Source organism: Lithobates pipiens, unplaced genomic scaffold (assembly GCF_037356315.1).
Source record: "Lithobates pipiens isolate NorthernLeopardFrog02 unplaced genomic scaffold, aLitPip1_a1.2 Scaffold_51, whole genome shotgun sequence".
Lineage (NCBI taxonomy): Eukaryota > Metazoa > Chordata > Amphibia > Anura > Ranidae > Lithobates > Lithobates pipiens.
This window is the reverse complement of record NW_027507874.1, coordinates 2,117,972-2,142,456: the sequence shown is the minus strand read 5'-3', so window position 1 is coordinate 2,142,456 and position 24,485 is coordinate 2,117,972. Positions and strand designations below refer to the sequence as shown.

General features: G+C 43.4%; 2 protein-coding genes across 3 annotated transcripts in view; one reads left to right on the top strand and one right to left on the bottom strand.

The window, feature by feature from the left end:
* The window catches only part of LOC143957104 (uncharacterized), an 88,041-nt gene that overhangs the window by 5,511 nt on the left and 58,045 nt on the right, over positions 1 to 24,485 (bottom strand). Inside the window, exons 1-7 of one of the 2 annotated variants that reach the window (XM_077467249.1) lie at positions 16,153 to 16,808; positions 15,528 to 15,618; positions 14,474 to 14,571; positions 14,285 to 14,393; positions 11,704 to 11,802; positions 11,370 to 11,467; positions 7,573 to 7,681 (exon numbers count right to left, since the gene is read on the bottom strand). The exons of the other annotated variant lie outside the window; for it this stretch is intronic. Coding sequence (XP_077323375.1) covers positions 7,573 to 7,681; positions 11,370 to 11,467; positions 11,704 to 11,802; positions 14,285 to 14,393; positions 14,474 to 14,571; positions 15,528 to 15,561 — 547 coding nt within the window. The 5' untranslated portion in view covers positions 15,562 to 15,618; positions 16,153 to 16,808. Of the gene's footprint in view, positions 1 to 7,572; positions 7,682 to 11,369; positions 11,468 to 11,703; positions 11,803 to 14,284; positions 14,394 to 14,473; positions 14,572 to 15,527; positions 15,619 to 16,152; positions 16,809 to 24,485 lie in introns of those variants that run through there. 2 annotated transcript variants of the gene reach the window in all.
* The window catches only part of LOC143957179 (uncharacterized), a 77,617-nt gene continuing 73,932 nt past the window's right edge, over positions 20,801 to 24,485 (top strand). Inside the window, exons 1-6 of the mRNA XM_077467330.1 lie at positions 20,801 to 20,949; positions 21,743 to 21,812; positions 21,930 to 22,027; positions 22,127 to 22,226; positions 22,519 to 22,614; positions 22,958 to 23,062. Of these exons, the coding sequence (XP_077323456.1) occupies positions 21,779 to 21,812; positions 21,930 to 22,027; positions 22,127 to 22,226; positions 22,519 to 22,614; positions 22,958 to 23,062 (433 nt within the window). The 5' untranslated portion in view covers positions 20,801 to 20,949; positions 21,743 to 21,778. The remainder of the gene's footprint in view (positions 20,950 to 21,742; positions 21,813 to 21,929; positions 22,028 to 22,126; positions 22,227 to 22,518; positions 22,615 to 22,957; positions 23,063 to 24,485) is intronic.

Here is a 24,485-nt window from a genome sequence, read left to right as displayed (position 1 = left end):
GAAGTATTTGAAAGCAAAAGCAAAAAAGAATGTGAAAATAAAAGGTTCTTATGCAAGGTGATGAAAGAGAGGAGGATGCAGAAGAGTACACTGCTGAGGCAGAACCAGAGGGGTCTCATAGAGGAAGGATTACTCTACAGAAATAGACAGTGCAACGAGAGTACTTCCACCCTGTGTACAAGCACTGGTAGCATCAGCGGTGTAGTGGTTAGCACTCTCGCCTAGCAGTGAAGGGGGTCACTGGTTCGAATCCCAATTATGACGCTGCCTGCCTGGAGTTTGCATGTACTCCCTGTGCCTGCGTGGATTTCCTCCGGGTGCTCTGGTTTCCTCCCGCACTCCGGGGACATGCAGGTGGGTTGATTGGCTTCTGTCCCGGTTTGGCCCTGGTATATGAATGGGGACGTTGGATCCTTGGGGGTGGAGAACGATGTGGGTGTACAGGGGTAGGGGCTAGACGCTCGCTCAGGCTGAACCGGATGGACTGGTGTCTTTATTCAACTTTACTAACTGAAAAGGTACCACATGCAGTGTTTGTTATCCTGTTACAGCAAAAGATATCACATTTGAGCCCAGCACGACACTTTTCCTGTATGACAATACTCTTGACACAACCTCACTTAACAATACAGAGGTGTACTACATTAAACCCATCCACGCTACTACCACTTCCTACTGACGGGTATAAACATGACTGCACTGTTGCCATCGCTGAAAAGGTACTGCCACGAAGTGATCTGAAAGATGTACCATTATCTAACCCTGACATGATACTTTTTGTTGATGGTTCTAGTAAGAAAAAATCCAGATGGCACAAATGCAACAGGATATGCAGTAGTGACACAGGATGAGATTTTGGAAGCGGGGCCACTACCAAAACATTATTCAGCACAAGTTGCAGAACTTGTAGCACTGACAAGAGCATGTATACTGTCAGAAGGACATCTGTAACCACATACACTGACAGTCAATATGCCTTTTCAACAGTTCATGTTTTTGCACAACAATGGAAAAACAGGGGGATGGTCACCTCCAGTGGTAAACCAATTTCACATACGGACTTCATTTTAGAACTCCTAGATGCAATACAGATACCAAAAAAGCTTGCAATCTGTAAATGTCAAGCACACACAAAATATACGGACCCCATCTCAAAGGGAAATAAAAGGGCAGATGAAGCTGCACATAAAATAATGACGAGAAATCATAGTGATAGATCATACAGTCCTTACTGATATGCAGCAAAATGCCCCCCCTGGGGAAAACAATATTGGAAAACAAAGGGTTGCACAATAATTGATGATATTTACACATCACCTGAAGGGAAACCGGTATTACCAAAATCTTTATTTAGGTATGCAGCAGTATTGACACATGGAGTAACGCATGTGTCAAACAGGGGGATGACTGAGATGTTAAATAAAGTATGTACAGCCTATGGATTCACAAATTATTAAATAAAGTATGTACAGCCTATGGATTCACAAATTATTATTAAAAACTTTTTGCTCTCTATGTCTTATATGTGCAAGACACAATGCTCAGGGAGGTATAAGACCACAGAAAGGGAAGTTCCCTACACCACAATATCCATTCCAACACATTTGCATGGATTTTATTGAATTAGACAAATGTGAAAGGAAGAAATATTGTTTGGTACCCAGGCACCCTGACCAAATGGGTGGAGATATTCCAGACAGGAAGTGCAGATGCACAGACTGTAGCCAAAGCATTACTAAGAGATATTATTCCTAGATTTGGAATCCCTGAAAGGATTTACCGTGATAATGGACCCCATTTTGTAATTAAAAAATATACAACATTTGATAGAAGTGATGAGAATTAAAGGGAAATACCATTGTGCCTATCATTCCCAATCAGCTGGATTGGTAGAAAGACATAATGGCATTCTAAAAAGCAAACTGAGAAAAGCTATGGAAGAAACAGGTAAAAATAATTGGATGTATTGCCTACTAGTAGCTGTGACCAGTATGTATATCACACCCCAAAAAAAGATGAAAAGGTGCATGTGGGAGATTGGGGTCTCAATAAAAAGTAATAAGAAAAAAAGCAGTGGTACTCCCCAAGGTGGGATGGTCCTTTCAAAGTCCTTTTAACTACCCCTACTGTGATAAGGATTGCAGAGAGGTCTACCTGGATTCACCAGTCCCATTGTAAAAACGTTTTACAGGCAGAGTAGGGCCAGTTGGCTACAAGAGGTCCAGAAAGTCCGGCTACAAAGGGAGGTCTCACACAAGGTGGGACTTGTCTCAAACCGGTGAAGTCTCCCTCCCCTTCCAACTCCCCTATCCTATCCGCTGGAACTCTGTAGCTGGTTAGGATGAAAGGGACAGAAATTATCCTTGGGTTACTGGTGACACTAGGAGAGGCATCCATAAGAGGGGGTAGGCGCTATGGAAGAGTAGAGGAACTTTTGGATTGGGAAAGAACAGGAAAAGCATTAAATCCAAAACTTTATAGAGGGAATAACTAGCACTATACTGGTAGACTTCTGTCAGATTGCAGATTGTGGGGATACAACTGGGGCTAGAGGACTTCTATGGGCAGATATATACATCTGCTGACTCTGGAATAAGGCAGGATGTCAAGCATGGGATCAGGCCCTGTGGACTACAGCGCATCAAGATTGGGGGTATAATCAACCAGGGGCTAAAAAGAGTGGTATAAAGGAGAGACTCATAATCACAAAAGCGGCCAACTCCCCCTGCACAAATAGTAAGAACTGTAACCAACTATTAATAACATTAACGGAGCCGAGGAAGGAAGATCAGCGGTTGTATTCCATGGGAGCATGGGTGTCAGGAACATTTTTCCCTGAGGTATTACTACCTAATAAAATTAAACAGGAAAAAGTAGACTCAGAAGGGAAAGAAGAAGGCCATACTAAAATAGAAGTTCTGAGTATAACTATAAGATTCACTAACCTAACAATAGAAGATGCCATAGCTTTGGAGACGGGCGACCAAAGAAAAAATGAGTGGTTAGAATGGTTGAGGTACACGGTTAGAACTCTGAAAAAGGAAAACTGTTTAGTTTGTGCCGGAGCCAGACTACATTTAGCAACAGTTCCTTTTCCTCTAGATCACAATACAGATCCAGAAGGTTTAAAATGTATGTTGCAATTGTATAATAAGAGCTATAAACCTGAAACAAATTCTACTTGTCACACATTGAGTTTGTTGTTCCCCCAGTACAGAGACCTCAGATACCTCCAGCGGTTGCCGCTTATACGGGCAACTTTACTTGTTTTGCACTCCCAGGGAACCGTAGCGCGGTGGATCTTGGGTCATTACCTGATGACTACTGTGTGGAGAGGATTAACACGGACAACGGTGACTGGGTTGGACATGACATTCAGAGAGCTGATGTCTGGTGGATGTGTGGGGATAAGAAACTGCGAGCTAGACTACCGGCCAATGCCCAAGGGGATTGCGCTATGGTCCAGCTGGCTATGCCCCTGAGAATCCTGTCAGAATACCCGTGGACTAAGAGTCACCGACAGTATCGTAGGGACACCTCTCCCTTGGGGTCATTTGACTCTCAGATCTACATAGATGAGATTGGGGTTCCTCGCGGGGTGCCGGACGAGTTTAAAGCCAGGAATCAGGTGACAGCTGGGTTTGAGTCTCTTCTCTGGTGGGTGACTATAGATAAAAATGATGACTGGATTAATTATATATATATTATAACCAACAACGATTTGTAAACTATACTAGGGATGCTGTGAGGGGCCTAGCAGAACAGTTGGCCCCCACATCTCTAATGGCCTGGCAGAACCGAATGGCTTTAGATATGGTCTTAGCTGAAAGAGGAGGGTATGCAAAATGTTTGGTAGCATGTGTTGTACCTTTAATCCCCAACAATACAGCTCCTGGAGGGACAGTGACCAGAGCCTTGGAAGGACTGACTGCGCTATCGAATGAATTGGCGGAAAACTCAGGTATTAATGATCCATTCACAACTTGGTTTGAAGGATGGTTCGGTAAATGAACTGGATTTATCACATCATGTTTGATCTCAATCGCTGTGGCTTTGGCTGTTTTGGTCACTTGCGGATGCTGCTGCATTCCCTGTATTCGAGGACTTTCACAAAAACTCATTGAAACTGCAGTCTCAAGAACAATGTATCAAACCCTCTCTACCTCTGAGGAGACCTATGTGGACATTGAAGCTCAACTTAATGACATACAGTCCGAAAGTGTATAACACAGGGACTTTCATCGAAATGTGTGGAGATAAAATAGTCACACAAAGAGGAGGGAATGTTAGAAAAGTTTTAAATGTTTATTGTGTGACTATTAGAAAAACAATAATCCTGAGACTGATTTGTTAAAAAGCTTACTTCTGAGCACATTATTGTATTAACTCATTGTATTGTTTTGTCTTAATTAACTCCATAGTAAGTTGTAGGATGATTACATTTAACAAATATGATAGCCTAAGAATTCACGGAATATGTATAGCTTATAAAGTGCAAGCCTGTGCCATGACACGTTATTTATGTTCTTTCAACCAATAGAAGCACAGAGATGTTATTCTTGTGGGATATGTGAGGGCGGAACACTTTCTTTTGTGGAGACTTTTTCTTCAGCTTTCGTCCTGTAAGCATGTCTCCCTGTTGTGGGCCACATCAGAAATAAATTGTCTGCTTCTCAAGAACACCTGATGTTTTTTTTACTGATCACAAGGGAATTTCCTAACAGTTTACAACTCATACAAAGAGCTTACAAATATAATATTATAATGCACCTGTGCTTAAAAGATATTTTTTTTGTTTGTTTTTTTTTTACAAATCCATACTACTGCATCTGTCCCCCCTGCCGGCTCTAAGACTAAGAACCAAGTGATCAATCACTGATGATCGCTCGGTTCTCAGAGCTCCATGAGCAGAGGGCTGGTGGCTGTCAGTCACCAGTTCTCTGTTCTCCCCCCCCCCCCCCACACTCACTGAAGGGGGTAGGATCAGCTGACTCAGGCTCTGAGCGACTCGCTGAGAGACTGAGCCAGGTGTCAGTCCAGGGTTGTGGGTGGATCCCATCTTTGTGACGTCAGCCAACAGCAGGCTTCAGCCCGCTGTTTGCTGAAAACGGGTCATAGGAGTGGCTGTACATTGTTTGACCAAGCAGTTACACATTAACCACTTTATGACCGGTGCACGCCGATGTACGTCCATTTTTTGAAGAGGGATATCTCGGTAATGGCAGCAGCTGCTGCCACAACCGAGATATTCATCTCTTCAGGCGCCGGTCTTGTGTGCGATAATGGTGGTCTCTGCGGGGGGTTCGCCGCGAGATCACCGCTATTGGCGGCGGGAGAGGTGCTACCCCCCTCCCGCTGCTCTCCCGCGCCCTCCGCCGCTTACAGGAGCCGTCAGTGGCTGCGGAAGCGATCGGGTCTTTTCCTGTGCTGGGTATAGAGACGAGTGAGGCTAAGATGGCCCCCACTCGTCTCTATACCATAGGGTGGCGGAAGCGACATCAAAACGTCACTTCCGCCCATACCTCTTAAAGGTACATTTTTTCAATGTCATTTTTTCAAGTGACATTTTTTTTTTTTTTTATTACATTTAAGTTCAAATATGAGATCTGAGGACTTTTTGACCCCAGATCTCATATTTAAGCCCTTGTACACACAGTCGGACATTCCGACGGAAAATATACGATCGGACCGTGTTGTCGGATAATCCGACGGCGTGTGGGCTCCATCGGACTGTTTGCGTCGGAATATCCGACCGACAAAGTTTTAGAGCTGGGCTATAACATTTTCCGACAACATGATCCGATCGGACTTTGTCCGATCGTTTGTAGAGAATTCCGATCGGACAAAGTGCCACGCATGCTCAGATCAAATTTCTAGACCAAAGCTATTGGCTAGTAGCCTGAACGTAGTCCCGTCGTAACTAAATAAAGGCATCACGTTCTGAACGATCGGATTTTCCGACAACTTTGTCCGACTGTGTGTATGCAACACAAGTTTCGGACAAAATCCGACGGATTTTGTTGTCGGAATGTCCGACCGTGTGTACAAGGGCTAAGAGGACCTGTCATGATTTTTTTCTATTACAAGGGATGTTTACATTCCTTGTAATAGGAATAAAAGTGATCCATTTTTAATTTTTTTTTAAAACAGTGTAAAAATAAATAAAATCAATTAAAATAAATAAGAAAAAAAAAAAAGGTTTTTAAAAACACCCCGTGGAGATTGTTGAGGCTAAAAGTTTGACGCCATTCCACGAGCGGGCGCAATTTTGAAGTGTGACATGTTGGGTATCAATTTACTCGGCGTAATATTATCTTTCATAATATAAAAAAAAATTGGGCTAATTTTACTGTTGTCTTATTTTTTTATTCAAAAAAGTAAATTTTTTCCAAAAAGACCGCTGCGCAAATATGGTGTGAAAAAAAGTATGTCCGCCATTTTATTCTCTAGGGTGTTAGAAAAAAAACAATGTTTGGGGGTTCAAAGTAATTTTCTAGCAAAAAAAAAAAACTGTTTTAAACATGTAAACACCGAGTCTGAAAAAGAGGCCTGGTCCTTAAGTGGTTAACAGGAAGCATCAATGAACTACCACAGCGCAGTTGTAGTAAATTGAGGACTACAAGCCATCAGCTGCAAAGACGGGCTGATCTTGTAGTTTTCAATTCACAAAACTCTGCGGATGAGTGATGCAGCCAGGTGGGTGGAGCACATTCCGGCAGAGAGTGGGGGGAGAAGATCCCCAGCCGCCTATGAGATCGGGGAGTTGCAGAGGTGCAGGGGTCGGTGGATTTGTAACATGTTGCTCCCTGAATATGGGAGTGATGTAACATGTTACAAAAGGTGAACTTATCCTTTAAAGGGACCAGGGACCACTAATAACAAGACAGGGGATTTAACACACGACACACTGGCTGGAAAGTACAGTTTGACTTCTTTTATATTAAGAAGTCAACAACATCTGGTGAGTACGGTGTATACACTAGGGACATGGAGGAGAGAGCACGTTTGTTCTTTGGATTGATTTATGCACGGAGCACTTTATTCATATGGAAGTTATAAATAGTTCTGTATAATTAGTACTGAGGTCATTGGTGTATTTATAACTGTATATATGGTGAATGATAGCATTGTCTTAATATTTTATCCTAATATAAGAATTTGCTTATGAAAGAGAAAGAGAATTTGCTTTATCCTAATATAAGAATTTGCTTATGAAAGAGCTTACAAATCTTTCCATGGCAACTTATAAGTTCCCCTAAGTGTTAGGCTGATGGCTCCTGACTCCCCCACTGGGCACATACTGTCTCCCCATTACTGTCTACTGACAGAGGAGGGGGGAGAAGAAGAGATTGTTGTAGTGCAGGGATATGCAATTAGCGGACCTCCAGCTGTTGCAGAACTACAAGTCCCGTGAGGCATAGCAAGACTCTGACAGCCACAAGCATGACACTCAGAGGCAGATGCATGATGGGAGTTGTAGTTTTGCAACAGCTGGAGGTCCACTAATTGCATATCCCCGTTGTAGTGACTGAACAAGGAGAATCTGGGGCTCTTCTCTGAGTTATTACTCACCTGTACCTATCTCCGGAGGACTTTCTTCCTCCTTCTGACATGGCTGAACACCTCTCATATTTGGCTCTTCTGCTTTCTCTTTTACTGCCACGTTAATCAACATTTGATCCTAAATAAGGAAAAACAATTCCAATGGTAAACACTAAAAACTAAAATGGGAATATGCTGTCATCCAACTATTTAAGATACAGTGCCTTGAAAAAGTTTTCATATGCATTTTGTCATGTTACAACCAAAAATTTTAAGGCAATAATTTGTAGAACCACCATTCACTGAAATTACAGCTGCAAGTCTTTTTTTGGGTACGTCTCTATCAGTTTTGCACATCTAGAGAGTGCAAAATAGCTCAAGCTCTGCCATATTGGATGGAGAGCATCAGAAATTTTCAAGTCTTGCCACGGATTCTCAATTGGATTTAGGTCTGGACTTTGACTGGGCCATTCTAAGCCCTTGTACACACGGTCAGAGAATCCGTCGGAATGTGTCCTATCGGACCGTGTCGTCAGATAATCCGACTGTGTGTGGTATGCATCAGACTGATTCCATCGGAATATCTGTCGGACCCAATTTTCCAACATGTTGGAAATATTTCCCGACCAACTGGTCCGATCGGACATACTCTGATCATGTGTAGAGAATTTTGATCGGACCAAGTGCCACGCCTGCTCAGATCAAATTCCTACATCAAAGCTATTGGCTACTAGCCTGAATGTAGTCCCATCGTAATGAAATTATGTCATCACGTTCTGAAAGATCGGATTTTTCACCAACTTTGTCCGACCGTGTGTATGCAACAGTTTCGGACAAGATCCGACGGACAAAATCCGACGGGCAAAATCCGACGGATTTGGTTGTGGAAATCTCCGACCGTGTGTACAGGGGCTAACATATGAATATGCTTTGATCTAAACCATTGATAGGCAATTAGCGGACCTCCAGCTGTTGCTAAACTACAAGTCCCATCATGCCTCTGCCTCTGGCTGTCATGCTGTGGCTGTCAGAGTCTTGCTATGCCTCATGGGAATTGTAGTTCTGCAACAGCTGGAGGTCCGCTAATTGCATATCCCTGATAAACCATTCCATTGTACTTCTGGCTGTATGTTTAGGGTCACTGGGATTGATTTACTAAAGGAAAATCCACTTTGCACTAAAAGTGCACTGCAAATGCACTTGGAAATGCAGTTGCTTTAGATCTGAGGGAAAGATCTGAAATGAGGGGAAGCTCTGCTGATTTTATCATCCAATCATGTACAAGCGAAAATGCTGTTTTTTATTTTACTTGTATGTCCCCCTCAGATCTACAGCGACTGCACTTCCAAGTGCACTTGTAGTGCAAAGTGGATTTTCCTTTAGTAAATAAACCCCGCTGTTCTGCTGTAAGGTGAACCTCCGCCCCAGTCTCACGTCTTGCAGACTCTAACATGTTTTCTTCTAAGATTGCCCTGTATTTGGCTCCATCCATCTTCCCATCAACTCTGACCAGCTTCCCTGTCCCTGCTGAAGAAAATTATCTCAGCAACATGATGCTGCCACCATGTTTCATGGTGGGGATGGTGTGTTCAGGGTGATGTGCAGTGTTAGTTTTCTATCACACATAGTGTTTTGCTTTTAGGCCAAACATTTTGGTCTCATCTGACCAGAGCACCTTCTTCCACATGTTTGCTGTGTCCCCCACATGGCTTCCCGCAAGCTGCAAACTGGACTTCTTATGGCTTTCTTTCAACAATGGCTTTCTTGTTGCCACTCTTCCAAAAAGGCCAGATTTGTGGAGAGCACGACTAATAGTTGTCCTGTGGACAGATTCTCCCACCTGAGCTGTGATCTCTGCAGCTCCTCCAGAGTTACCATGGGCCTCTTGGCTCTTCTCTGATCAATGCTCTCTTTGCCCGGCCTTTCAGTTTAGGTGGAAGGCCATGTCTTGGTAGGTTTGCAGTTGTGCCATACTCTTTCCATTTTAGGATAGTGGATTGAACAGTGCTTTGTGAGATAATCAAAGCTTGGGATATTTTGTATAACCTAACCCAGCTTTAAACTTCTCCACAACTTTATCCCTGACCTGTCTGGTATGTTCCTTGGCCTCCTTGGTTCCTTGATGCTGTTTGTTTACTAAAGTTCTCTAACAAACCTCTGAGGGCTCCACAGAACAGCTGTATTTATACTACACACAGGTGGACTCTGTTTACTAATTAGGTGACTTCTGAAGGCAATTGGTTCCATTAGATTTTAGTTAGGGGTGACGGAGTAAAGGGGGCTGAATACAAATGCATACCACACTTTTCACATATTTATTTGTAAAAAAAATTGAAAACCATTTATCATTTTCCTACCACTTCACAATTATGTGCCACTTTGTGTTGGTCCATCACATAAAATCCCAATAAAATACAATAACGTTTTTAGGTGTAGCATGACAAAATGTGGGAAGTTTCAAGGGGTATGAATACTTTTTCAAAGCACTGTAACTGATTCTGTAGCTGCCCACATATATTAAAAGATCTGGAGTATGTACACTAGTGTCTACAATCCTTGGTCATGACAGCAGGAATCATTTTGCCCCTGACTTGGATCAGCTAATTCAATGGGCTATATTTAGGCAACTTTGTTCTTTACAAACCACAAAATGTAGAATCCATTGTTGGCCCTGTTGGCATCACCCAGCTCAAAAAAAGTTGATTTTTCAATTGACTTTTCTCAAAGGAACTAGGTGTAAAATTGGCCGAAAGTGCCTGCTTCCAATTAAATGCAGGCATTGTTCGAGTATTCTGGCGGGTACCGGCTGTCAGCATACAATAGCTGGCATGGCAGATTTTCCAGCCACGCTGCATGGCAAACGTTTAGCATGCATGGGGAATCAAGTGATTTTTCTCTTGAGAAATCTTAGCATGTATGGCCAACGTAAAATATTACTAAAGCCAAAACTTTTTTTTTTACTTTTGGATAGAGTGGAGAGGGATTAGAACACTTATCAGTTTGTATTGCTGTCTGTGCCCCCCATTACAGGTATTCATCCTCTCTATTTGTCCTGTTTATCAGTATCATTGAAAGTAAGAGAAAATTCTAAATTTTGGGTTGTCCCCAGAAAAGTAATAGTTGGGAAATCTTCCAATGGGGACACTAGTTATGGCAACCTGGGGGTCCCCAAGAAATTATTTTAATTTTCAGGGATTTCCCCTTACTTCCTGTTTGGCTATGGGACAGGAAGTGAAGGGAAATCTCTGCAATGGGACACAGATGGCAGAAAAAAATCTGACAGGGGTTATAACCCTCCCTTATTCTATCCAAAATGAAAAAAAAAAGTTTTGCTTACAGTTCTACTTTAAGATCACTTGATGGATAATTGCTGGCATTATTAAAGTATAAAGGTTATCCCCCTAGCTAAGAGGAGCACAGATTTATTGTAGTAGCGGACCTTGTGGCCAAAAAAAAAAAAAGAATTCTAAAGCCCCATACACACTATCAGATTTTCTGCTGATTTTTTCCTTCAGATTTACCAAAACGATATAATACGAGGTCAAACCTTAGGAGTTTCAATGTGTATGCAATCAGGCAGGCCCTTGCACTACATGGTTTTGGTACACCTGAAGACAAAAAATCAGCAGAAAATCTGATAGTGTGTATGGGGCTTTACTTTCAAAGTTGCTGACATGCGGGTCTCTCTGCAGAGCAACATACTCTGCAATACCCAAGGTTGTAAAGAAATTCACAGCTGGCATCAGCATTGCATAGCTGGCTGATTCTCTCTGCTTCTATTTTTGCAAATCACCCCTCCACTGTGTTATTTCTTAGGTTCCCACTACCTGACAATCCTGAAGGATCTCCTGATGTTCCTGTGTGGAGTCCCGGGAATACAGAGGATGGGGACATCTCTCTGGGGTAATTCTCATACTGGATCCATCTGTAGGAAACACAAATGTGGTCAGATTGATTGCCATGAAGGTGGTGTCCTGGCTGAGATTCGAACCGAGGATCCCAATGCTACATGCATACATGTTAACCACTAACAACATACTACTACATAATTGGCAAGGTTAATATAGTGAAACAAATGCAAAAAACAAACCCATTAATGAAAAGCATCCTCTGAACAAGAGAATTGGTAAACACTTTCTGTGTGTGGTGTCCATTATTCACCTGTGCTGATATCTATAGGAATGTCCTCCTTTTTGATCCTCACATATCTTCCTTCCTCAGCACTGATGTCTCTCCGAATGGCTCTGGTGTCTCCGGGGTCTGTGAATAAAGATGAGAGTGAAGCCCCCTGTACTGAGATGTATGAGAGACCCCAGAGAGTGTGTGGGGGGAGACTGGTCACGTCTCTTGGCTGGTAACACACAATGACATGATGTGAGGAGGAGAGCCGGAATCCAAAATAGCAGGGGTCTCCAAACTTTTTAAATGAAGAGTCAGTTTACTGTCCTTTAGACTTTAGGGGGGAGGGGTAGGGTGAGGGGGCTGAACTGTGGCCAGTGGGGGTAGAAAATGGCCCAACATCAGCAAGAGTGCCTCATCACAGGTGTCTGTGGGAGGAATAGTGCCTCATCACAGGTGTCAGTGGGAGAAATAGTGCCCCACCATTGGTAACAGTGGGAGGAATAGTGCCCCATCATTGGTAACAGTGGGAGGAATAGTGCCCCATCATTGGCACTACAATGACAGGATGTGAGGAGAAGAGCCAGAATCCAAAATAGCAGGGGTCTCCAAACTTTTTAAATGAAGAGTCAGTTTACTGTCCTTTAGACTTTAGGGGTAGGGTGAGAGGGGCTGAACTGTGGCCAATGGGGGTAGAAAATGGCCCAACATCAGCAAGAGTGCCTCATCACAGGTGTCAGTGGGAGGGATAGCCCCCCATCATTGGTATCAGTGGGAGGCCATGGGAGACCATGGGAAGAATAGCGTTATATCTTTGGTGTCAGTGGGAGGAATAATGCCCCATCATTGATGTCTGTGGGAAGAATGGTATTACATCCTTAGTGTCAGTGGGAGCAATAGTGCCTCATCACAGGTGTCAGTGGGAGGAATAGCCCTGCATTACTGGTGTCAGTTGTAGGAATAGTCCTGCATTTTATGATGTCAGTGGAAGGAATATTCCTGTATTACTGGTGTCAGTGGAAGGAATAGTCCTGTATTACTGGTGTCAGTGGGAGGAATAGTCCTGTATTACTGGTGTCAGTGGGAGGAATAGTCCTGTATTACTGGTGTCAGTGGGAGGAATAGTGCCGTTATTGGTATCAGTGGGAATAATGTCCCATCATTGGTGTCAGTGGGAAGATTATTGCCTTGCATCAGTGGGAGTAATAGTTACCCAAGAGTAGGGATGAGCCCGGTGTTTGATTCGAACCCATGTTCGAATCGAACATCGGCAATTCGTCTGTTCGTCGAAAACAGAACTTTGTGGGCCGTTCGCATCAAATCCATGTGATACGAACGGCTCACAATGCACTGCGCCAGTTGCAGTGCATTGCTGGCTGATGATTGGCCAAGCATGCACTGTGACCCCGCATGCTTGGCCAATCACTGTGCCGGCAGCGAGGAGAGCCATAATTGGCCACAGGTTGGATGCCTGTGGCCAATTATAGCTCAGGGGGTTTAGTACACGCCCCACACTATATAAGGCCGCCAGCGTGGTGGCCTTGTGTAGTGTGTTGCGGCGTTCATAGAGAGAAGGATAGGCAGGGACAGTGTCAGCTGTGCTTTACTTCTTTAGGTAGCTCTGTTACAGTGAGTGTAGTGTTCAGGGAGAGAGCAGGATAGGCAGGGACAGTGTCAGCTTTGCTTTGCTTCCTAACCTAGCGCTGTTACAGTGGGTGTAGTGTGCCTCCTGCACAGCATACACCTGAATCTACCCCCTCATTGCTGGTGTTGTGTAGTTCATTTGTGCAACACAGGCATCTGCCTAACATTAACATAACATATTTTGGGTGCGGGGTTCCCCTTAATATCCATACAAGACCGAAAGGGGCTGGTAATGGGCTGCGGTAGGGGGGTGATGGGGTAGCCATGCCATTTTTCTCCAAGATTTTCCTCCATATTGCCAGGACAAGACATTACTTAATAATTAATTAATGCTTTAATAGCCGCAAGCAGTTTTAAATGGGTTTTTTTCCTTTACAAATGTCATTTTGTGCAGGGACTGTTCTAAACATGGGAAACACGTGCCACTTCACAGGCATACTTTAGACACCCCCCAGGTATGATATTTAAAGTAATATTTCACTTTTTTTTCACTTTATGCATCATTAAAATGACTACTCCAGAAAAACGTCAGTTTTTGAAACTTCTTTTTGCATTGATACATGTCCCCTGGGGCAGGTCCCGGGTCCCCAAACCCTTTTCAGGACAATAACATGCACATTGGCCGTTATAATTAGCACTTTAGATTTTGAACGTTCGCATCCATTGTAATTAATAGGGTTCTAACGTTCGTGCAAACTTTCGGTCCGTTCGCAGGTTCTGGTGCGAACTGAACGAGGGGTGTTCGGCTCATCCCTACCCAAGAGCCGGATAAAGGCAAGCAAAGGGCCACATCTGGAAAATGGGCTGCAGTTTGGAGGCCACTGTAATAGAGGCTGGTCACTCCTGACTCCCCCACTGGGCACATACTGTCTCCCCATTACTGTCTACTGACAGAGGAGGGGGGAGGAGAAGAGATTGTTGTAGTGACTGAATAAGGAGAATCTGGGGCTCTTCTCTGGATTTAGTGTTTATTACTCACCTGTGCTGATCTCTGGAGGGAATTCCTCCTCTTTACATGAATCATCACCCCTCACGTATGGCTCTTCTTCATCTTCAACTTCAACTTTGATAACAACCAAACCTTCGGCCTGCAAATTTTTGTATGATTTTAACAGTTCTGACATATGATGAAAAACAAGGAAAATCTAGGACACTAAAATGTATCTACCTGATCCTCCTGAGGGATCTCCTGATGTTCCCGTGTGGAGTCCCGGGAATACAGAGGAAGGGGACATCTCTCTGGGGGATTTCTGTTACTGGATCCATCTGTAGGAAACACACACTGACTGAATACATTGTTTCTATGTCTTTATATCAGAGGATGTGTGTATCTAGGTGGATCCTCAATACTCTTCTCTCCTTTGCAAGAAATTAAAGTGGTTGTAAACCCTTACAACACACTATGACCTACAGGTAAGCCTAGATTAAGGCTTACCTGTAGGTCCAAGAAATATCTCCTAAACTTACACGGTTTAGGAGATATTTGCCGAAAGACAGGCACTGCTGCCTACGGCGCATGCGCCGTAGACAGCAGCGTGCAGGCGCACTGAGCGCGGCACCCGTCAACGGCGATATGCCGCGCGTGGCGGCTCCCGTGCGCATGCGCGGGAGTGACGTCATCGCGGCTTCGCCGAATGACAGCGGCGGTGCAGCGAGACCCACCGAGAAGATGGATGCGCCGGACTACAGGGGACAGCGGTGACATTGCTGGCTCCTGTGTCAGGTAAGTGGCACATAATGGACTACATTATGCTTTACCTTTGCAGGGAATGAAAGAGGAAGTAAACTCATCAGGGTTTACTTCCTCTTTAAAGTCTCTTCCTACCTGGTGATGTGAGGGGCGGCCAGCTCTGTATCATGAAGTCCTTCTACAGATCCTTGTGTCCTTCTATACACTCCCACTCCTCCATGAAGAAATAGACAGTGACATCCTGACACCTTATAGCAGTGTTTCTCAACTCCAGTCCTCAAGGTGCCCCAACAGGTCATATTTTCAGGATTTCCCTCAGATGAAACAGCTGTGATAATTACTAAAGCAGTGAAGCTGATCAAATCCCCTTTGCAAAATAATGGGAAGCCTGAAAACATGACCTGTTGGGGTGCCTTGAGGACTGGAGTTGAGAAACACTGCCTTATAGGAACCTGACATACTATGTCCATATAATGGAGAATGTGTGTATCTAGGTGGATCCTCAGTACAAGAAATTAAAGCCTCCTCTTACCCGGTGATGTGAAGGGCGGCCAGTTCTCCATCATGACATCCTTGCATGGATGATTGGATCCTTCAGAATATTCTGTATGTCAGTTCTTGTTCTTGCAAAGGTTATAAAAAATTAAAAAAAATGTTTACAGCAAAAAAAAACTATTAAAGGAAAAAAAAGATAAACTTTAATAAAATGCATATATATATATATATATATATTTTTTTTTTTTAATCTCATTAGTTCACTGGATACAGAGCCTCAGTCTATGGAAACTTCTTCATGCACTTGTATAGAACCCTCGTCCTTGTCCTTCTTTAGATATTGGCTGATTGTCTAGGTAGAAGGAAGTTTAAAAATTCTCTCTGCCTTTACACATTACAGGGGGGGAGGGGGCTCTGGATGCTTTGTAAATGCCCTAGAAATGTTCTAAACCTGACTTTAGTTCTTGTTCCTATCCACAGAGGCCCCCAACAATTGCCTTCACCATTTATGGGTGTATTTGTACAATACACAAGTTGCGGCTTTCTGTAAAGGATGTCCCCAGCGTTATCTGTCATGACTGATTTCGTCATCAGACCCAGCAGTGCTCCCCATCAAATGTTCTGCACCATCAGAGCTCACCTTCAGTCTCAGAGGAACTTACCATCTAATGTTCTGCACATCAGAGGACTTGCGGCAAGACAAGGATTTGTTGGGGTGACATTGTCCCCCACATGTAGTCCCCACAGAGTGCTGGGACCCCCTTCTCTCATAATATGAAGATATTACCTCCTTCTCACTGGACACACACGCTCCACACTCACACACCCCCACCATGAGGATTATCACTCTGATAAGACCTGTCCCCTTCTTTGCACTCCAGAAAAATGGCCACCCACCCTCCTGCTTTAAGACAACAACATAAAAACATTTGCATATTTATACACATGCAGACACTACATTATGTTTAGTCAAAAACAACTTTCTTAAGCCCCCTTTAAAGGAAATACTCCATCATAGTAGCTTTGTGAAATAACAAAGAATGAATACTTGTACTACAATAAAATGGCTTCTATTCTATTGAGAACAAGGACGTTGTGTTCACTCAATTTTTCTCTATTGTTTGTTTTGGGTGTGTTGCAGGTAGCATAGCGGGTAGCATGTGGAGGGTTTGATGGTATTATTTAGCCTAAGAAAGATTTTAGGAAAGGTGGAAGTGACCTGAATTCAGGACGGTTGGTGGCCATTTTGTTGTAGTCCAAATGAGGGGTTCTGCTAGTTGTGAACATAAGGGGAGATTTACTATTATTATTATTATTATTATTATTATTATTATTATTATTATTATTATTATTATACAGGACTTATATAGTGCCAACAGTTTACGCAGCACTTTACAACTTGAGGGTAGACAGTACAAATACAATACACTTTAAAACAGTAGGAATCAGGGAGTCCGGCTCCTTAAAGCTTACAATCTAAAACTGGAGCAAATTGATTTCTTTGCAGAGCTGCACCAGATGTTGCCGCTCTAGTTTTAGTAAATCTCATCCCCCCCCCCCACACTGTGGCCATTAGGGAGAAGGTAATATTTAATTCTGTGACAACAATTTATATATATATATATATATATATATATATATATATATATATATATATATTAGACTGTAAGCTCTAACGAGCAGGGCCCTCTGATTCCTCTTGAACCGAATTGTAATGTAACTGCAATGTCTGCCCTCATGTTGTAAAGTGCTGCACAAACTGTTGGCACTATATACAACCTGTATTATAATAATAATAATAATAATAATCATAATAAATATATATAGTTACACCCAAGCATTTAAAACCCCCTTCAAAAACAAATTTGAGTCCCCCCCGCATACAAATGTTAAAATACATACTGGGGGTACCTACGAATTAAACGTTTGCTTGTAATACACATTACATATCGCATGCATGCTGGAGTGAGAGCAATGATTCTAAGCCCATTATTCACAGTTGAAGTGGTTGTAAACCTCTATAGTATGTACTTGTCTCAGTCCAGAGCACTAAGTTCAATTTCTGTCTGCTGCCTCCTTCCTCTGCTATAAGCATGAATCACTTCAGACAAGTTTTCCTGACACCGAGAGAAAAGTGGTGACAGGGGAAGGACCTCCAGCAAACAGGCTGGTCGTTAAGTGTGCTGGGAAATCTTTTGTTTATTTGTGATGTGCATTGCCCTTCCATGTGTACCTTGCTGCAAAGGCCAGCTATAGATGGAATGGTTGTCACTTTTTTGTACAGCTCCAGCGCATAACCTATGATTGGCAGCCTCAGCTCTTTTCCTGTGTGCTGTAATACACACGCATCTACCCCTGATGAAGCGAGCATGGTCTTGCGAAACGTGTAGGGTCACTTTTTATGCCTGTGTATATTGCTATGTACATCTATACTGCTATACGTGTAATGGTACTGTTTTTCACTGTATGCATCAGCTTACCGGCTTGGCAATGTTTTGTTGTTCATGTATGCATGATAATTTTTAATAAACTTTGATACTGTATTTACTTGTGTCATGTGACTGGCTAAGCACATTCACCTAATTTAAAGTCCCGGGCAACTTTTTGTGTTTTGTTATATATATAGGGATGGAGGTGATTTTCGGGTGACACCAAACCATTTTTCCTTTTTCTCATTGTACCCAGGTGGAAGACACCCATTTAGCCCAACCTTGGTCTGATGCCACCACTAGCCATATCACTCACAACATTCATTCATAAACTGTCACACTAATATCGTATGACATACAAAAATTGGAGCTACCACTATTTTGTTCTCTAGGGTCTCTGCTTTCAGAAAATATATCATGTTTAGGACTCTTTGCTAATCTTCAAGGAATAAAATTAGTTTAACGTGCAAAAACAGCTCTACCAGCAAAAGGGTAAAAAACTCAAACTTTCTACTACCTCTTAACCACTTGCCGACCGCCTAACAGTAAAGGTACGTCTTTATTTTACAGTTAAATACAAGGGTTATGGCTGCAGCTAGATGACATGACCCCCCAGTATCTTTTTTTTTTTTTTCCTCAGGCAGTCAGATTTTTGATAAAAGTAATCCCAGTGGCACCATGAGATTACATTTATAGACGGTGGAAGAGGTGACACCTAATGCTTCCGGTTGTTTCTGAGCTCCTAGAGTCATTGGTAACTGCAAGTCCAGAACCGATGGCTCAGCTCTCTGTCCCTGGAGGACTGGAACAATGTTTGACATCACTTCCTGTTCTCGGGCAGACAGAAAGCATTTTTTATTTTCATTTTTCTTTTGCTTTTAAGGGTAAATGAGAGATTTGGGGAGATCTGGGGTGTTTTGACCCCAGATCTCACATTAAAGAGGCCCTGTCCAGGTTATGTCTATTACTAGGCAGGTTTACATTCCTTGTAATAGGAATAGAAAGGATATAAAAAAATAAAATAAAGGGACAGTGTAAAAAAAAAAAAAGAGCTCACGTGCAGAAGAAAACAAATACGTAAGTGGCGCCCGCATATGTAGACAGTGTTCAAACCACACATGTGAGGTATCGCCGCAAGCGTTACAGTGAGAGCAATAATTCTAGCACTAGAGCTCCTCTGTAACTCTAAACTGGTAACCTGTAAAAAATAGTAAAGCGTCACCGATGGAGATTTTTAAGTACCTTTGTTTGTCGCCATTCCACCAGCAGGCGCAATTTGAAAGTGTGACATGTTAGGTATCTGTTTGGTCAGTGTAACATAATCTTTCACATTATAGACAAAAATTGGACTAACTTTATGATTTTGCTTTTTTTTTTTTTGTAATTCATTAAAGTGTGTTTTTTGCTCATAAAAATTGCTTTACAGCGTGACTTACAATATTGCCGCAACCGCCATCTTATTCTCTAGGGTCTGTGCTAAAAAATATATATATTTAAAGTGATTGTAAGGGTTTTTTTTTTTTAAATAACAAACATATAATACTTACCTCCACTGTGCAGTTCATTATGCACAGAGTGGCCCCGATCCTCGTCTTCTGGGGTCCCCGATGGCTTTCGCGGCTCCTCCCCACATCAGATAACCCCATAGGATAAGCGCTCTCCTGAGGGGGTTATCTTGCGGGCATGCTCCCGAGTCTATCATTTGGCGTCCATAACATGTTTAGAGGTTTTAGGTAATCTTCAGGGGTAGGGATGAGCTCAGGCGTGTTTGCATGGTCCACGTGCAGAGCCCGCCAGGAAGTCGGCGCAGCGCTGCGCTAATCACAGGCAGTGAGACATTTTCTGATCTCTGCAGCCGCACATCGGGGCAATGTCTCACTGCTTGTGATTAGCGCAGCACTGCACCTACTTCCTGGCGGGCTCTGCACGTGGACCATGCAAACACGCCTGAGCTCATCCCTATTCAGGGTTAAAATGAGTTTTCTTTACATGCAAAAACAGTTCTACCGGGGAAAGGGTTATACGCAAACTTTTTACAACTTCTTAATACGAAATAACCATGGATAATGTGCTAGTCCCCATTCTTCCATAGATAAATGGCTTGTATGGATGTTCTAGCTCGGGCTGAGTACATATATAACCCGCACCAACCCAGCAGCTGCCTACGTCCTCCCTTCCTAGCTCATCTCCAATCACTTCCGCTCTGTGGCTTTATCACTTCCGCTGTTTGCGTTCCACGGCTGCCTAGATGGTCGCCACAGTGACGCCTAATGGTGCGATTGGACAAGCTTTCAGAGTCTAGGTGTTTCATCAGATTCGGAGACCCGTCAGAATGTGTAAGGGAAGTGACGTCCCGTAGCCGCCATCTTGCTACACCCCGCACTCATCCTTAGTAAGGATACACTGGGAAGGGGGAAGCGGACATCTTGTTACACCCACCGGAGTTTTTCATTGTACACTTATTTTTAACAGTAAAGTGAGTTTTATAGTGAAATACAGAACTTAGAATTCCCTCTGACTAGTTCGATGTTGACTTTTTAAAGCAGCGGCAAGCATGCTTATCTAAGGTTTGCTAATCTGACAGATGTTCGCTACTTTTAAAATGCAACATCTAACCAGTCATACGGAGTTCTAAGTACTATATTTCACTATATAAATTAACTTTACTGTAAAAAAAAAATAAGAGTAAAATGCAAAACCCCGGTGGGTGTAACAAGATGTCCGCTTTCCCCCTCCTCAGTGTATCCTTACTATGGAGGAGAGCGGGGTGTAGCAAGATGGCTGAAAAGGAACGTCACTTTCATTATACATTCTGATGGGTCGCCGAATCTGAAGGAACATAGGCAGATACAGAAGTCAGGGTCACCACTAGAGGGCTGTCGTCCGTGTCAGACTAGGAAGCGTCCTCAGAGTGGGAGGGGTGCAGCCATTTTGTTGTAGCCCTGAAAAAGGAGGATTGAGTACTTATTATGATTCAAAGAATCCTTCTGCAGAGGATGTGTGGAAGAATGTGTGTCCAGTGAGGAGGAGGTAATAATGTCTTCTTCTTATGAGAGAAGGGGGTCCCAGCATTGTGTGTGGACTGGATGGGGGGGATCATGTCACCTCCACATATCATCATCTTCCTGCTGTCCTCTGATGTGTAGAATAGGGGTGAGCTCAGGCGTGTTCGCATGGTCCATGTGCAGAGCCCGCCAGGAAGTTGGTGCAGCGCTAATCACAGGCAGTGAGACATTGCCCGATTTCTGCAGCTGCGCATCAGGGCAATGTCTCACTGCCTGTGATTAGCGCAGCGCGTCTTCCTGGCGGGCTCTGCACGTGTTCCATGCGAACACGCCTGAGCTTAGAGTTGCCACCTCATCCCTTTAAACCCGAACATATATGATCTACACAAGTTCTGAAGGCTAATTTAATGCAGATAAGGCAACAAGTGAGTTTAATTACCTCCTTAATCAGCCACAGAACCTGTGTAATTAATATGTGTTCGGGTTTAAAGGGATGAGGTGGCAACCTTACCTGAGCTCATCCTTAGTGTAGAACATTAGATGGGGGCTGTGCTGTGGCCAGAACTGATGGTTCTAGGGAGGTATTTGCTGAAAAGATGTGACTTACACCAATCAGCCATGACTTTATGACCACCCAACTGAGTAGGTCCCCCTTTTGCCACCAAAACAACCCTGACCCATCGTGGCATGGATTCCACTAGAGTATGCTGTGGTGTCTGCCACTAAGCTACATAAATCAGGAAATAAATAAGCCATCTTCCTAAAGTCTATGCAGAACTGCATCATTTTAAATAATATTTTCATTTTATATAATATAGTAAATAGAAGGACACAAGGATCTGTAGAAGGACATCATGATGGAGAACCGGCCGCCCCTCACATCACCGGGTAAGAGGAGACTTTCATTTCTTGAAGAGAAGAGTATTGAGCATCCACCTAGATAAACACATCCTCAGATATAAAGACATAGAAACAATGTATTCAGTCAGTGTGTGTTTCCTACAGATGGATCCAGTACCAGAAATCCCCCAGAGAGATGTCCCCGTCCTCTGTATTCCCGGGACTCCACACAGGAACATCAGGAGATCCTTCAGGAGGATCAGGTAGGTGGAACTGAAAGTCTTAACAATGCTATGTATTGTTTATACATATTGTTTGCAGATTTTACATACTAAGTTTAATGCCTATTTTGTATTTGTAAGAATGAAGTTCTCGTTAAAGTTAAAGAGGAAGCTGAAGAACTGTATGTGATGGGTGATGAGACTTGTAAAGAGGAGGACATTCTTCCAGAGATCAGCACAGGTGAGGAATAAACACTAAATCCAGAGAAGAGTCCCAGATTCTCCTTGTTCAGTCACTACAACAATCTTTTCTTCTCCCCCCTCCTCTGTCAGTAGACAGTAATGGGGAGACAGTATGTGCCCAGTGAGGGAGTCAGGAGCCATCAGACTCTATTAGACTCCGGCTCTCCTCCTTACATCATGTCATTGTGTGCTACTAGCCAAGAGATGTGACCAGTCTCCCCCCACACACACTCTCTGGGGTCTCTCATACATCTCAGTATAGGGGGCTTCACCCTCTTCTTTATTTACAGGCGCCAGAGCCACTCAGACAGAGGTCAAAAGTAAAGAGGTGGAACTACAAGTAATTAAAAAGGAAGAGGAGGAAATCTCTCCATATATCACCATTGGTGAGTAGCAAACACTAGACTCAGAAAAGCTACTTTGACGCCAAACGTGTTTCAGGTGTGAATGCAGTCTCAAGCTAGAAAAGAGTCCCAGATTTTCCTTGTTCAGTCCCTACAACAATCTCTTCTCCCCCCTCCTCTGCCAGTAGACAGTAATGGGGAGACAGTATGTGCCCAGTGGGGGAGTCAGGAGCCATCAGCCTCTATTAGACTCCGGCTCTCCTCCTCACATCATGTCATTGTGTGTTACCAGCCAAGAGACGTGACCAGTCTCCCCCCACACACACTCTCTGGGGTCTCTCATACATCTCAGTACAGGGGGCTTCACTCTCATCTTTATTCACAGACCCTGGAGACACCAGAGAGACTCAGAGAGACATCAAAGCTGAGGAGGAGGAAGAAGGACACATGGGGATTAAAGAGGAAGAAATTCCTATGGAGATCAGCACAGGTGAGTAATAAACACTAAATCCAGAACAGATTTTTTATTATTTTTTGTCCAGAGGCTTTGTTCATTAAATGCTTTATTCATTATTGTGTCTACTCGTGGTTGTATATTTCAGGTTAATAAACACATCCTGTTAGTGGAATTGGTTATTCTACCCTTCAGGGTGCCATAGACCTTAGCCTGTCTTGGGATGGCTGATCTATCTCAACTATTAACCATATTTGTTTATTAAAGCCTAAGGATAGCTAACTTAGAACATGAAATATCGGCACAAGGCACATAACTCGCAGTTAGTAGGATGTGTCCCTTGTGCTGATTCTGCTTCATAATCTTATCAGTGTTGCAGCGGTTAATACAACTAAGGGGCTGTCACAGGCATCAAGAGAGCCTGACTATGTCTGCCCTTTTTGTTCAGCTCCACCTTTTATAGAAGTGTCTCCATTGAGACATCCGGTTTGATTCATAGAAGCTGTAGTAAGGCTTCTATGAAAGGGCAGGCAGAGTTGGGCTTTCCTGACGAGAGCCTGTGATGGCCCATAGTTCTATTACCCTGTTTTCAAATTTAGCTACACTTAGGCTTTAACCTTTATCAGTTTGTATTCTTGTTTTACAAAGAGTTTTATTGGTTTTTCACAGTTGTATATATCAATGAAGACTGAAATTACTACCAAACAATGCACATGAAGATAAGAGCCAGAGCGAGAACAATGCAGTGCAACGGTCAATGAAGGATACTCTTTGCCATTGATAGCCAGCACCTTAATATGTGGTGTAAAAAAAAGGGGGGGGGGGGGCGGGGGGTAAGAATCTGCTATTATTCACAAAAGCATCAAAATGGGGGAGGAAAGAGAGAAGAGGGTGAGTGGGGAAGAGTAGATGGAGGAGACAAAGTGTGGGAAGAGCAGCAGAAAATACTTGCCTGAGAATAAGAGAGAAGGGGGCGAAAGAAAAGGGGGGGGGTAGAGATGGGGGCTCTCCTACAAGGTCCAACCAGGCCACAACATCTTAAAGAGGAACTTCCCCCCCCCCAATCTCTGTTGTTTGCTTTTCCATATTCCTAGCAGATATGCAGGGTTGTTCTTAATTCACTTACCCACCTGCCCTGCAAATCCATTGTTGTCCTACTGCAGTCAGCTGCTCTGCTGCTGCAAAAGTTCAGGTCCTGCATCACTATCTCTTCTCTGACATCACCAGGAGCTGGCTGTCTCTTCCATGTTATTGCATATGGCCTCTGATGATGCACAGCCTAGTCTACCCACTGTGAACTTGATTTACTAAAACTGGAGAGCGCAAACCTTGGTGCAGCTGTGCATGATAGTCAATCATCTTCTAATTTCAGCTTGTTCAACCAGATTTTGCACAATCCAGTTTTAGTAAATCAGCCCTTATGTGTCTCTGCTCCTGCAGCCTCCTGGGATTTGTGACG